Source organism: Xiphias gladius, chromosome 14, assembly GCF_016859285.1.
Source record: "Xiphias gladius isolate SHS-SW01 ecotype Sanya breed wild chromosome 14, ASM1685928v1, whole genome shotgun sequence".
In the NCBI taxonomy this organism is placed as follows: domain Eukaryota; kingdom Metazoa; phylum Chordata; class Actinopteri; order Istiophoriformes; family Xiphiidae; genus Xiphias; species Xiphias gladius.
The window spans coordinates 15,388,354-15,402,640 of NC_053413.1; the positions used below are offsets into that span (position 1 = coordinate 15,388,354).

Below are 14,287 nucleotides of genomic sequence, written 5' to 3' on the forward strand. Positions count from 1 at the left end.
ATGAATAACAATCCAAACCAAACTACAGCAAACATTTTTTTTGTGCTTAATCCATTGATTTTTGAAAAAAAAAAAGATTTTACTGGAATTTTTTTGGGGAAATTTTCCTACTAAAATGACCTGTGAATGGGCTAACACAGGGTTAGACTACAAGATAAATATTCCAACCACACCACCAAAGGTCCATCATGCTTACTGTAAAAGACAGACAAATAGCTTAATACTGTATACATGTTAATGGTGTATCTAAAAATACAGTTTCACTGACATTAGTCTTATCAAGCTTGAGAACTGCATGTTAGGATTTCTTTCTTTTCTCCAAGGGAAACATGTTGGTGAATACTTCTGCTGACAGTAACCACTCTGTGGTTGAGGTGCTTGTTCTCTTTCTCAGTCCACATGTCAGTGCTTGGAAATTATATTTGATGTGTGTGTGTGTATGATTATGCTGTAAATAGGGCCTATATAATTTACTTTTAGATACTTCTTAATAGATTTTGTTACTTATCACCTTTATCCTTCATTACCCCCCCATTTAATTGTTTTGGTAGGGTTCACTTTACTTCCCATGACCTTCATTCTCTCTGTTATTTGCTTGTTTTATTGTTACTAACACAGTCTACGTTTGGTTCTCTCGTGTTGTCGTCTCATCTGTGTGTCACAACGCTCAATACATGCTGTACATGAAATATGCACAGATTGGTAACAAATGAAAAGAAAAAACAACTTTTAGTGTGTTTGTAAGGTGTTGTCCTATCTTTAAACTGAAACACAGCATCCAATTGTGCTTTTTTACCAATTACCATGCATTTCTGAACCGTTTAAGCAAACCAACTCTACTGTACAGAGCTCACCACTGCAAGTAGCACCAAAGATGAGGAAAAAACCAAAATAAAGCGTATTATTAAGGTCTTCACGAGTTGGCAGAAGAACTTCAGTGCTCCTTTACAAAAACTGTACAAGTCTCTGTAACTCTGGAGGGATGAACACTATTCTTCCAAGGATATTCCCTCATATAGTGTTTTGATTCTGATGGCGAGAACTGCCTGATCTGGTCTGATGACTGTGGAGGCCATGGCTTAAGATTCGTTTTAATTTTCATACTTCTCAAAACAGTGACCTCTTGTGCCCTTTGTTGACGCCTCTGCATTTGTTAGGTTTCTGCACGCCTTTATTCAGATTTTCCCCTTTAATTTGTCACTCATCTCTATACTATATATATATACTCTATACTACTATATTTGATGTTTGAATTGTCTCCGAATTATGGTTAATTAAAAGATAATGTAAAACGTTGTGTGTCTCTCTTGCGTTGTACTAGCCAGCAGGGGGAACTCGTAGTCTAGGAAAGAGGTGCCAAGGTTTACCAGGTTTACCATTTAAAGGAATAGGGCTGTGTTTATTTCCAGTTATTTTTATGAGGGCTTCACTTGCAGAAAACTCAAGTGAGTTGTGACGAAAAGGCGCTCGAAAAAGCAAAATGCGCGTAAACACGTAACACCCACTGGCGCTATAACATATTATGTACAGCCGCTGGAAGCCGACCCCCGGGGGGCTATTCCGAAATTTAACCCCTGCATGTACAGCGTGTCTGCCTCTTGGCAGGCTCCCTCTACCAAGCACTTTATTAGATGTCTACATCCGTGCGAGTGTGTACGGCAGAGAAGGAAAGCAGGAGAGGAGACGTTGTGATGGGGTATCCTATGGAGATGCACTTGGTCGTGGTCTATCAGACTGGATGGTATCTGGACGAGTCCTGAACCACCACGGTGCGTATTAAAGTTAACCCATTTTTTTTTTGCTTTTGTTTCCCCCTGCTCTGAAGAAGGACGTTGACAGTTTGAGTCACTACAGCTGCTGCTGCTGCTGCTGCTGCTGGCGAAGATTTGCTAAAGTGGAGCACCAAAGATTGACAGTCCTCCTCCACCCGCACTTACTCCAGGCTCCGTCTCTTTGAGCTCTCCCAAGCCATTATTTTATTTACTAAATGCCCATATTCCTCCGCAGGGTCAGAGAGTATGTTAAAGAAATTGTGAAATGGTTTGCGTGGGGTTATCGTGTCTTCTTATCGGTGTCGTTAAACATTTGCCAGACTCGCGAAACAACCCTTTCTCGACGAATCACACCGATTTGGAAAGATTTTTGTGCCGTAGTTGTGGCAGGGGGAGGTGGATCTAGTTTTTGAGGAGCCTAGAGGGGCTGTGCTTCGGTGCCACTTTTCATTAGATATGGCCACCGTTACAGAGTACGCCGAAGCGTCATCTTCAACTTAATTTTGTGATATTTCATAGTAAATTCACAGTTCGGCCACTGTGTCAGGTTAAATGTTGTTTTTGGCGAGCTAATGTTTGTTTTTACATGTCTTGGGAGGCGGTTGTTACTGCGTGGCAGGCTGGCTGCGAGAGTCTCCTAACTGGCCGCTTGGTCCCGCAGCTTGTCGCAGCTGAAGAAAATAGAACCAGTTGCCAACCAAGCGGTCGGCACCCAACATTTGCTTTGCGCGTCGCTGCACATTCGCTGAGGATTCACATTTAAAGTTTCATTTACGGAGTGTTGACTTTTGCAGCTGCCTGGATTCTGGCTTTCGTTTGTTTATACGTTAATGGTAAAATTGTTGGCCGTAGACTTGGGTGGCTAACACCAACTAGCTATATAACCCTAACTCGTGCGACGACAGCTGTCATTGGAGAAAGGAAAGTGATCCCCCCAAATGCGTTTGCCAGTGAAGCGGTTTTCTGTTGGATTTACATCATCTGCCTTTCCATCAAATGGGCAAAGTTTGGAATAACATTGCAAGGTCGGAATATAATGATATGCGATATGCATTTCTGAGAACTGCGGTGTTGCTTCATTGGAGAGAGGCTAGCTAGCTCAATTAGCTTGCTAGCTAGCTGGGTGATAAAAGTGCGACGTTTCATCTCCCAGTATTTTGGACATGAAGAGGATAATTCGCTATTCATAGGGCTGGAAGGTAAGCCCCACTAAGAAGTTTAATTGTTTTTCGTGCAAGCTATATTTGGTTGGCATTCACCTTTTGAAGTAAAGCAACATTATCCACCTCCAGTCTGATGTTGGGGGTTTGTCGCCGCCTTGGCTTTCATGACTCAGACTATTCTACGGAAGGGAACATTCAATAGAATGGTCCATGGGTGCTATATAATCAGAAATAGAGAGGTAATGTCATATGTTAACAGCTTAACATAATATACGAAATCAGTGGTCAAGCACAACTATCGGTAGTTTGTAACCAAACGCAGAAATCAAAGCTTACGTCATTGTATAGCGTATCATTTTCACTTTTTGTGTAGCATTGTAGTTCCCCAGAACAGTTCCGTTCCGTTGAATAGACAGAGCCTTTGTGTGTGTTGGGCACAAATGCTCATCATTGCCTTGTACCCAGTTGGAAGTTGAGTAACGGATAGTGTGATTAAGGTTACAAGTTAAATTTGCCATCATCCACAAGACTATTATATTGAATGTTCGCTGCGGGACAATAAAAGGCTAAAGCATTAATGTTTGGTGTTTTGGCGTAGGCGTTACAAGCTAGTGCGATGAGTTGGCCAACTAACTGCAACCATAGGTAACCTGTTTGCTCTGTGAACCTCTTTCAAAGTTTAGTGGGAAATGTCTCTCAAATCCGAATCCAGTCTACTATTGCCAGTTAAAAATGAAAGATGGATTCATTTCTTTATGCGTTTTCTGTCACATCTAGACGATGCCAATGTTACTTTTGTCGGTGGTCGTCAAGGAAAAGGCGACAGAGTTCAACACAACAGGCTAGCTATCGTTAGCTGTATGCAACTGCTTTGTGCCCAAGCTTGAGTTAACAAAAGCTAACGTTAGCATGTCTACAATTCTGCCCATGGTGGTCGTGACTGCTTAGTAGGCACCGGAGCCTAACCTCGGGTGCCCTAACAATCATCGTTATTCTCATCACTCTCATTTGAGGCTTACCTGGTTGTAAATCAGGTTATAAATAGGTCCTTATTCAACTAATTTTTCTACGTAGTGTTTCGGGAAACAGTTTAAGACCCTGTTTCTGATCTAAGGATTTAAGGTCCGATTCATAATTCTGGATAATTGTACTGACAGTCTAACTGTTGTAATGACCAATATTTGCTTGTGGAGTTTTGTGTTGTTGGACCGCCATCTGTCCACAGAGCCTGGAGGTTGGTGGAGGCCAATATAGATGTAAGAGAAAGAGAGAAGTACCACAGATTGGCAGCGAAATATGTTGTTAGTTCCACAATATCAAACAGCACAAATTGAGACCTCCTGGCTCACTGATACAAAATGCCTCGTTAATTGTTGAAATAAGTTCAGGCCAAACAATGTTCTTCCAACCCACAGCACATGACCAGCCACCAGTAGCAGTGATTTTAAATAACTGTTTAATACAATAACATGCGGTAAAAGGCAAGTTTATGTAATGTGGAGCTGAACAACATATCAGTGCAGCATTGACATTGCATTATACAGATGTGCAATAAGCTACATCGCAAAGGATACAGTTTAACTAGGCAAGTTAGGTTTACCTTGGTTTTTTTAATTATTTTACTGGTTTACTGGAAATAAAAAAACAAGCAAAGCTGACTTTCTCATGACTCATTCTAAATATTAGTCATAATGTAGTCTGATGTAAGTGCATTTCGGTAGAGAAAAACAAGCTAGCAAGAGGCTTGTGTGGATTTCTGCATCTCCTTTATGAATAGGAACCATCAAAAATTATTACTGGTGGGTGAAAACATGATATGACTGCTTTGGAAAGGGATAATGTTTTTTGCAAAAATGGGTACTTATTCTGTCTTTGTTTTAGATGTAAACCTAGGTATCAGTAAACAAGTGAAAAATAAACGTTTTGATCTCAGTCAACTTTATTATCAGTCATTTAAGAGTTATGAGTGTATTCATCACAACCCCGCTAGGCTTTAATAGAGTGTAATGGTAGTTTCACTTCCATAAAAATCTTTCATGTTACTATACAGTCATGCATTAGAAATTATGGACCAAAAATTAAACAATTTCTAGTCACTATCAAGAAGACTTACTGTATATGTTTACGTTTACAATCTTATTTCATTATTTTAATTTTAAAGCTACATTCAGCAAGTTTTGAGTCTCTAAAACAAAGTCACTCAAACAGCCGTGATATACGGTACCATGGGCTTATCAAGCAGGTATAACTAATGTGTTGGCAAATGGTTACCTGCTTATATGTCCAGGAGACACAAACAAAATTGAGCATCCCATTGGATGGTACTGTCCATGTGAGGAATGTAAATTCACTAGTCTCTTGTCTTTTGGCTGTTTTATCCACCAACTGCTAAGAAAGATATCTAGCCTTTAGCTTGTTAAATGCTCAAATTTAATCAGCAGCCAATTGTTAACTTTGAACTTGTCTACAATGCTTATGTAGTGAAAGCAGCACTACAGCTGCAGTCAACCATCACCGTCAACACTAGATGTGTTCAGATGCAGTTCTGTTGTGAAATTAGCGCTTTGACAGTGCTCGTAGCCCTTACGCAATAGGTGAAGTTATTCGTGTAGGTCGGAAGAAAACATGCTTGAAGCCTAAATAAGAAGCATCATGTCTCAGTTGCGTGCAATACGTGAACCATTATGCAGCCAATCTGTTCTGTCAGATCATGTGCATGAGATGGCCAACTAAAAAACACTGTTGCAATGTATCCAGTGTAGAAAGGGTGTTGGTCCTTTGTTTTAAAGGGCTGGGCAGGTCACACAGTCTTCTTTTCTGACTTTGTTTACTGGAAACAGCCACTTACAATTTTATATTTGGAGGGACATCCCACCCAAAAACTAAAAATCAGTGGAAATCTTGATTTACAGTGTGTAAACCTTTTATCATGCAACAGTTTAGCTCTCAGAAATGAACAAAATACTTGCTTTGCTGCATCATTTACCTGCAGCACAGTCAGTATCTTAACTGCACTACCTTGTTAAGAGAGGCTTGATGTGCACAAGACAATAAGCAAGCACACATTTAAAAGCAGCTGGCACAACACATGAACAGACAACACACAGTCAGGAGACAAATTAAAAGAAAAACATTAATAAATTAGTTAGAAACATAACAAGTTCAGATGCTTATAGGATATGGGGGAATCACCGAATGGTTTGAGCACAAAACGATGTGCCCTCTGCAGTTGCTGCATCTCAAACCAGTCGAACGCCATCATCAAAATGCCAAATTAAGTTATATCTTATGGAAGAATCACTCCAGTTGAGTTCCAGAGACTCGTAGAATCAATGCTAAGAAGCACTGGAGCTGCTATGGCAGCTTGTGGTGAGAAAGTTAATGTTGGTCTTTCCTTTTATTTTGGCACCAATCATTGGTTTTACTTGCAGTGGAAGACCTTCACAGTGGATTTGTGTTTTTTTTTTTTTTTGTTTGTTTTTTTTTTTTTAAATTAAAAAAAATTGTAAGAAGTCCAAGGGTAATGACAAATGGTTGACATTAGGTTTTGGTTTTAGTACTTAAACAGTCAAAAAAGCAAGGTGACCTTCGGAGACATGCCAATACAATACAGGGTGACAACCAGCTTGGAAAAGAGAGCGATGGGTTTCCCCACCAGCTATAGAATCAGTGGCTGAAACATACAACACAGATGCAAGATAAGATTTTAATAAGAGGTTTGATTTTTCGTTTTTTTTTTTTTTTTTCTTTAGAACATAAGGACTCACTCATTTGGTATATGTGTGGCTATGTGACATTTGCAAGATATGACAATCACACTGACAGAACATGATGGTCAGAAAAGTACAAGCTTTTCCTCAATTTTACTTTTTTTTTTTTTTTTTCCTAAATCACTTAAAGGAAGAAAGGCTTGCCCCTGTTTTAGACATCCAATTGGACCAGGGCATGTGAGAGGTGCAGAGTGGCATGATTGTGCCTGGAGTGTAAAGTGGGTACAACGTCATAAACAAGCTGTACTCACATACAGTGCAAATACTGTTTTTGTCTGGCTTTATTTCCGTGAATTTGACTGCTGGAGTGTTGATGCAAACAGCCAATGGACATTTTCACTCGAACTGTAAAGTCATTCGTACTCGAGCGATCTTGCACTTAAATGTCAATAATCATTTTTCCATAAAGCGATACTGTTCACTGATTTTGCAACACTACCCTTAATGGCCTAACTCATCCAAAGATATGATATAAATGGTATAGAAAAGTCCTTTCCAGTTAACCAATTTCCATTATAATATTGTTATTTCACCCAATCATGATTTGCACTGCCTAAAGTGAATCTTAATTAGTTTACCTTTGTTTTTCCAGTGCACTCTTGGACCACCACTAAATTTAACATCACATTGTAAATTGCAACGAAAGGGTAGCATTTACTGTATGTACTATTGAGTGGTTTGTAGTGGGTTTTCTTTTAGTGGGTGGGTTGCAGCAAAATACAAAAACTGGAGCGGCTGGATGTGGAGTGATTGCAGAATGCTTCGAGAAAGAAGTGGAAATTGCTGCAGCTACACTCCACTCATACTGGGTGGAAGATAAGTTGATGAACATTTCTCTGCTCAGAGGTGAACATTTTTCGACTTAAGGTGCAGAGGGTGTATCTGCAAGACATGCAGGAATCTGAGATTGGATAAAAGGTAGTGCACCCTGGGCATATAAACAGCATCCAAGATTCTTCAAACCTGTTGGAAAATGATCAGAACTAGGTAAGAGGCTGGCCAGTGAGATTTAGTCTGGTGAAACAGGATCAAGAAGAACTAGAAAGTGGTGAAAGTTTTGTGAATATTTATCAGAAATGGTTCCCAGTGAGGTAAACATCATCACATAGGGTATAAGCTTTTGAATGGTTTACAGCCTATCCTGAACTCTTCATCTAGACATTCCAGTTTGTCTGAGTCCTAGAAAGAGCTAAATAAAAAATGCTTAAAAAATATATTGACATTTCGATATCTTAGGGAACGAAGCTGCAAGCCATAGTCCTTCTTTCACAATTAAGGGTTTGAATTTTCCCATGACGTGTGGTCTCCCTTTTCAATCCATTCTTTGTTAACAACATATAACAAAATGAGGTGACAATTGGCCCCTGTTTTTCCTCTTAGTGTCTGAAAAGTTGCGTTAAATGGCAGGTAACTTGGTGCTTGGAAAATTAACACCTATCATGATCTCATCTTTCTTAACATTTTTTTCAGAATGTCATCAGAGGATAAGACTGTGGAGCCCTCTGACCAGGGACCCTCACCGACCTCCAGCAGTGTAGGGGCCACGTCCACAGGAAGTCCTGCCCACGCAGACAAGCGACCACGTGGAAGGCCGCGCAAGGATGCTGCTGCCATCCTACCCCAGGCCCCACCCTCATCCACACCTAAGAATAGAAAGAAGTAAGTTTTTACCCCAACATGAGAAGAAATAATTTTGTATTTTTGTGCCATAGGGAATTTTTTCGTTCCTTGAATTAGATTTGACGTTGTAGTACTGCTTAAATAAGGAATTAAAACAATATTGTTACATAATGATTTTTTTGATGGACTACAAATAAGCTTTATAAAATCGATTACCTAGAGAATAGTAATAACAATACCTTATGAGTTGTTGCTTATTTTTCTTAAAAAAAATCCTACATAAGTAAACTAAGTAATGGTTATGAGGCAGTACCAAAACGATGTTATAAAATCTGGATAATATTTAATTCTAAAATATGTCAACCCAAACTATATTTTGTATATTTTGTTCAAATCGAGGAGTATCTGTCAAAAATATTGAGGTGTTGCAATGGTAAGTATCAAAAACAAAGCCCTCAATTACTATTACTCTTACCTTACACCAAAACCAGTGATAATTTATTGGTGTTTGTGGCATTGCAGAAAACATCGGGTGTTCAAAACTGGTCCTGTTCTGGCCATTTAGCTGGCAGCAGATTTTTTAACATGTCCTGGTAACGATTATGGGTAAAAATTCTTGTCAACGCGAGGTTTTCAAAGTTCCAAATCAGCTTGACTTCAGGTGACGCAAGCACAGATATTTCTTGTGAGGAATTGTACAAGATGCCTGGCTTCTTTGTGACTCCCATAGAAACATATAATGCAGCTTAGAGCTGCTCTGTAATAAAATGCCCGCAAGGTTCTTAACTCTCTCCTTAGTCTGTCCTCTCAATCAATCTTAATACCCTGCTCCCAATGGATCGTTTAATCTGCAAGCATCCAGATGATGCGTTAATGCCACAGTTGACGGATGACCTGGGATAGACTTGAATTGCGACATGTTGATGAACAGGTCAAGAACAAGCCATCAGCAGAAATGTGGTCTTCTTATGGTTATTTATGTTGTTGTAATAGTCAGTTTTGTCGTGGTCAGAATTAAGACTGTAGTTGCCTATGTAAAAAAAGGTTTGTGATAAGGTTTCAGAATATGGCTAGAGTGGTTATCACAGTTATTAAGATCAATATTGATACCAAATTTACTTATTTCATCTCAGTTTTCATTGAATTTGAATCGCTGTACCTCCAGAAAGCTCAGTAGTCCTTTATCTGCACCAACTCTCAACAATGGTCAGAGCTTCGTGGATGGACCTCAAGTTGTACCGCCTGTGAGCTTTCAGGCAATTCAATACACCTTAATTTCTAATCTTACTATTGGTAATAAAAACAATAACATAATGAATGGCCCTTAAAACTACCTGTTTGACAGATTATGAACCAAACTATTCTAACTATTATAACTGACACACTATGCTCAATCACATCATTCTCTCAATCTTGTATTCAGACCACCTGGTTGCCTCTTCTAATGGAAATAAGCAATATATATATATAAATAAATAATACAGTTACCAGTTTTAAGTGTTGAAAAGCCAGTTTTCTCGTGACAAAGGATTATGTGTCAGAAATCACTCTTGTAGACCTGGTTGTTGGAATTTACTCGGTTTATCAACGCTCCGTCTTCTAGTCAGTCCATTTCACAACACCATTGATCTGTTTCAGGTTTTCCAGACAGCAGTCTGCTAGCTGGGACTACTTACCATGGCATTATTTTCACCTTTTCTTTTTTTTTCCTCTCTCTCCCTGTGGTGGGACTGTGGGGGGGATAAGTTGTGCAGGGTATGGGGTTGAATGTTAGTCTTGAGCATTTGTCAGTGAAATAAATGGCTGTCTCCGTGCTGAAATTTGATGCCCTTAGCGTAGTTATATATAATTACAGTTGAATATTGTGTAGCAGTCTTTGTAAAGAGGTCACCACCAACTACTTGGTCTGTATACAGTAGATTGTGGTCATAGATGAAAATGTCACACACAGCTAATTTCTGCATTCTGGTTTGCCTTCTGGAATCAAAACCCACTAAAATGTCATTGGTTGTACTGTACACTGTAAAAGTGTTTGCTGTGAACATGTAAATCAAAGCCTGTGATAGAAAAGGTGTGGTACTCTAATCTTAAGCGCGATATGGCAGACAGATGTAAATGGTTTGTTATTCCGCTGTTGTGGTAAACACATTTAGCTTGGTTCTGGTACATGACTGCCTGTAGCATTTCTCTGACCTCTTGTGGTGTGCTTATCAAGTGAAGTATAGTTTTGAAGATCTGTATAATTGCAGTTCTGTAGGATTTTATTTTTTTTAATCTACCATATGTTTAAGCTGCTTGTCTCAAAAGCAGTAGTACATTAAACAAAGCCCTTCAAAAGTTTACTGAGAAATTTAACAAGACTTGATTCTGGCTAATTTTGGACCTAAGATTTATTATAAAGAAACCTAATATTGATCAGTTGTTATTTTGGATTTTTTTTTTTTTTTTGGTTGTGCAGATGCTACACACAACTAAGTTGTTGGAGTTGTTTTTCTTGGTTTAGTTTTCTAATATCACATTCTGTCATTAATTATAATTATTAATCTTGAAAAAAAAATCCTGTTTCTCTTGAGGATTGTTTAAATTTAGATTCTGTCATGTACAAATCTCATTGTGAAGTACAGCAGGACAGCCCATATTTGGCTCAGCAAGTACTGCATGCACCTTTACAACAAAATAAAACAAGCTCTCTTAAAATTTGGTTGTTCGTTTCCACCTTGTTAAGCTATTTATGTTTGACTGAAGCTTACAGGTAATTAGGTTTTTAGTCAAGGTTTGGTAGAGGCCTCTTCTGTCATTCTTGGGTTTCTGGGTTGCTCCTTATCTTGACATGGAAGTCATTTAGAGGGAGGGGTAGATTTGGCATCCAGCCATTTGTGATTTTTCTCTCCAGTGGCATTGAAAATTACCCACCACTCCACCCCCCACCCACTTGATGTTGCTATTTAATTTGTATCCATGACAATTATGCCCTCCACATGGCGCTTCCAAGATTTGGTTAACTAAGCTCCCATTGGAGGATGCTGACACCGACAGATCTCTCCACACTGTATGTAAAAGAGGGGTATGTGCTGGTCTGTGTGAGCATCTGTATGAGTTGGCACACAGGCACTGGAAATGTCGATGTGGTTCTCTGATTTGCTTACAGGGCACATTCAGTAAGATATGGGAAGGGTCGCACTTTCTTTATAATGGCTAAATTTTTGTCTTGCTTTAAGATAGTGGTGACATCCTCTGAAAAAATGACCGGGGAAGTGGAAAAAAGGCTAAGATTACATTTAACTTGGCACCCCAGAGAGCAGATCTTGAGAAGGAGCATTAATGACACACGAGAAAGTATATCCCAATCGACAAGTGTGTTTTTTGCTTCGGATCTTAATCCTTGTTCTTGCCAATACCCAGTTGCATATAAGCATGTTTTTCATCAAACTCATTCTTTTCATTTTAACAGGAGAAACCACAGTTCTCATTAGAAAGTGAAATGTTATCTAAACACAATCACCGGCACAGTCTATTATTGGCAAAATTTTCATTTACATCAGGAACTATTTAATTCAAGAATAAGTCAAGTAGATTACGAATCTGAAAAAAAGTGATTGTGTCCAATACTGATTACACAGAGTAGCCTGGACCATCACTACGTATGAGTTGGGTAAAGCTTTTCATGGCAGTGTCTTCATTTTGTTTAATGCCGTTATGTAGTTATGAAGAATGTCATTTGTATAATGCTGTATCATTACTTGGTCATGTTAAGTGCAGCATTGTAATATATCGATCAGCTAAAACATTAAAACCAGTTACCAGTTTAAAAAACTCATTCTATGTTGTTTATTCCCGGTATCATTGATTTATTCCAATGCTTCAATGAATCAAGCACATTTATTGGGATGTGATATATACACACAGCCACTAATGATTGCTCATATAACCCTAAGGACTGTTGAAAATCCCGAACGTGACTCATACATACATCATTCATGATTAGATATTTGTTCATTGTGTCTTAAATTACAGAGCTATTATCACATAATAAGTTATGTCAGTATTCTGATTTGAAATTCAACAAGAGCATGTTCAGTTAGACTTTAATGAGTTGTCATTCCTTAAGGGAGATGAAAAAGGTATTTGTTCCTTATTGCACTGGAGATGAACAGCAATACATTTTGACTGGTTTGTGGATGGCGTTACATTAATGCCATAGTGCCTCTTTATTTTAACTCCCAGTCTCTACCTGAATCTTAAGACCAGAGATATCCAGATTGGCAATCCTCCATCTTTAAACTCCATGAACTACCATTCTGTATTGTACACACACACACACACACACACACACACACACACACACACACACTCCAAATCTACCACCCGTCTGCCTTGCCCACTGGCTTGAGTGCCTCCATTAAAAATCAGTGACAGCTGTGACTATATTTAACTAATTCATGACTGCACCACCCTCTCTCTTGCAGCCGAACCCAGACACTTTTCCTTGTCTCATTCTTTTTCACTGCCTCTGTTTTTTTTGTTTGTGTCCTTCCTCACCCTAGGGGTCGCACCAGAGGGAGAGTTGTTGTGGATGAGGAGGACAGCATGGATGGGACTGAGATAACAGAGTCTATGGGGCCTCAGGACACAGGTGAGACTATACAGTCCTCTTTTTTTGATCCATTATGTACACATTAGTTCTGTTGGGAGTGATATAAGAATTGAACTCGCACATCCAGGCAGCCTCATGCAGAGAGTACTTCAGAAGATATTTCAGTAAAGGTAAAGGAGTCTCCATCTCCTGGAGAAGAATGGATGAGAGCTTTTTCTTGGCACCTCATGCTTCTACTTCAGGGTTATAATTGAAAGGGTTTAGCTTGAGCTGTGAAGCTGCAGTGGGTGCTTATTTTTTTTCTCCCCTTACTGCTTCCATATCTCCTCCTGCTCCGAGATCGGTATTGAGGTGCAGTGGGAAAGAGCCCAAGGCTAATGCCCTCTAAAAGCTTTTTAAAATCCCATCAGTCTCTCCAGACCCATTTATGTGCTTTTTTATGTGTGTACATCCCATCACGTGACCATGCCTCCCATTTTCATACATCTCAGTGCTGCCCTGTTGCTGTGCTGGAGATATTGGGGAATCAAACTCTGCCAGTGGCTAGCTTTTCTTTTAATAGTTGCAGTTTACCTTATACCTACAACAGACAATTTTTATGAGTTTTAAAATGTTTTTTTTGTTTTTTTTAAAATTTCTATCTATAAAGAACCGAGTATGCTCCTCAGTTTTGCCTTACAGTATAATCCCTTGTCTACTTAAACCCCAGTGGTTAACTCAGTGGCTCTCTCTGCTTCCAGGATTTTGGCAAAAGGAAATCCGTGACTCTTGCAGTCTTGTCCCTAAATTTAGGGACAAGACTGTGCAGCTGAAGTCAAGCAGAGTATATTTGTGTTCTGAAAAGGTCAAGACATGGGTTTAAAAATCCCGTCTTAAATTTATGTATAACCCCTGAATTGTGTCACTTGTACAATGTAAAGAGTTAGAATATTTTTTGCAACTATTGCTAACCATATACTATACATTTTTACCTTTAAACTGTAGCATAGTGACATATTAAATGCTTATAAGAATAATAAGAGGTTATTGTTAAATATTAGGATATAAAAAAACAAGTCTTTCACAGGTACATTTGGTTATTAGGAGATAATAAGCTTGAATTTTTTCTTTGTGTAATTCCGTTGGATGACATTGAATCATTGTGGAATTAGCCTAATTACATCGTAATTAAATGTTAATAAAAAATCTTGCACGGCCCAAAGTCTCAGTGAGATATACTTTTTGAAGATGTTTTGCCTTTTTTGTAATTTAGATCAAAAGCACTCATGATAGCAACAAAATTTGGTTTAGTTGTATTTCAGGCAAAATATTCCCCATTAATATGAAACCCCACTTCTTGAGACATTTTGGCAGCCATGATTTATTTTT

At 38.8% G+C, this 14,287-nt stretch overlaps 1 protein-coding gene across 5 annotated transcripts in view; it reads left to right on the plus strand.

Moving 5' to 3' along the window:
- Nucleotides 1-2,050: 2,050 nt before the first annotated feature.
- Nucleotides 2,051-14,287, plus strand: part of kmt2cb (lysine (K)-specific methyltransferase 2Cb) — a 64,406-nt gene continuing 52,169 nt past the window's right edge. For all 5 annotated transcript variants that reach the window (XM_040144022.1, XM_040144025.1, XM_040144024.1 and 2 more), the window contains exons 1-3: nt 2,051-2,971; nt 8,176-8,364; nt 12,870-12,958. In XM_040144022.1, the coding sequence (XP_039999956.1) occupies nt 8,177-8,364; nt 12,870-12,958 (277 nt within the window). In that variant the 5' untranslated portion in view covers nt 2,051-2,971; nt 8,176. The remainder of the gene's footprint in view (nt 2,972-8,175; nt 8,365-12,869; nt 12,959-14,287) is intronic.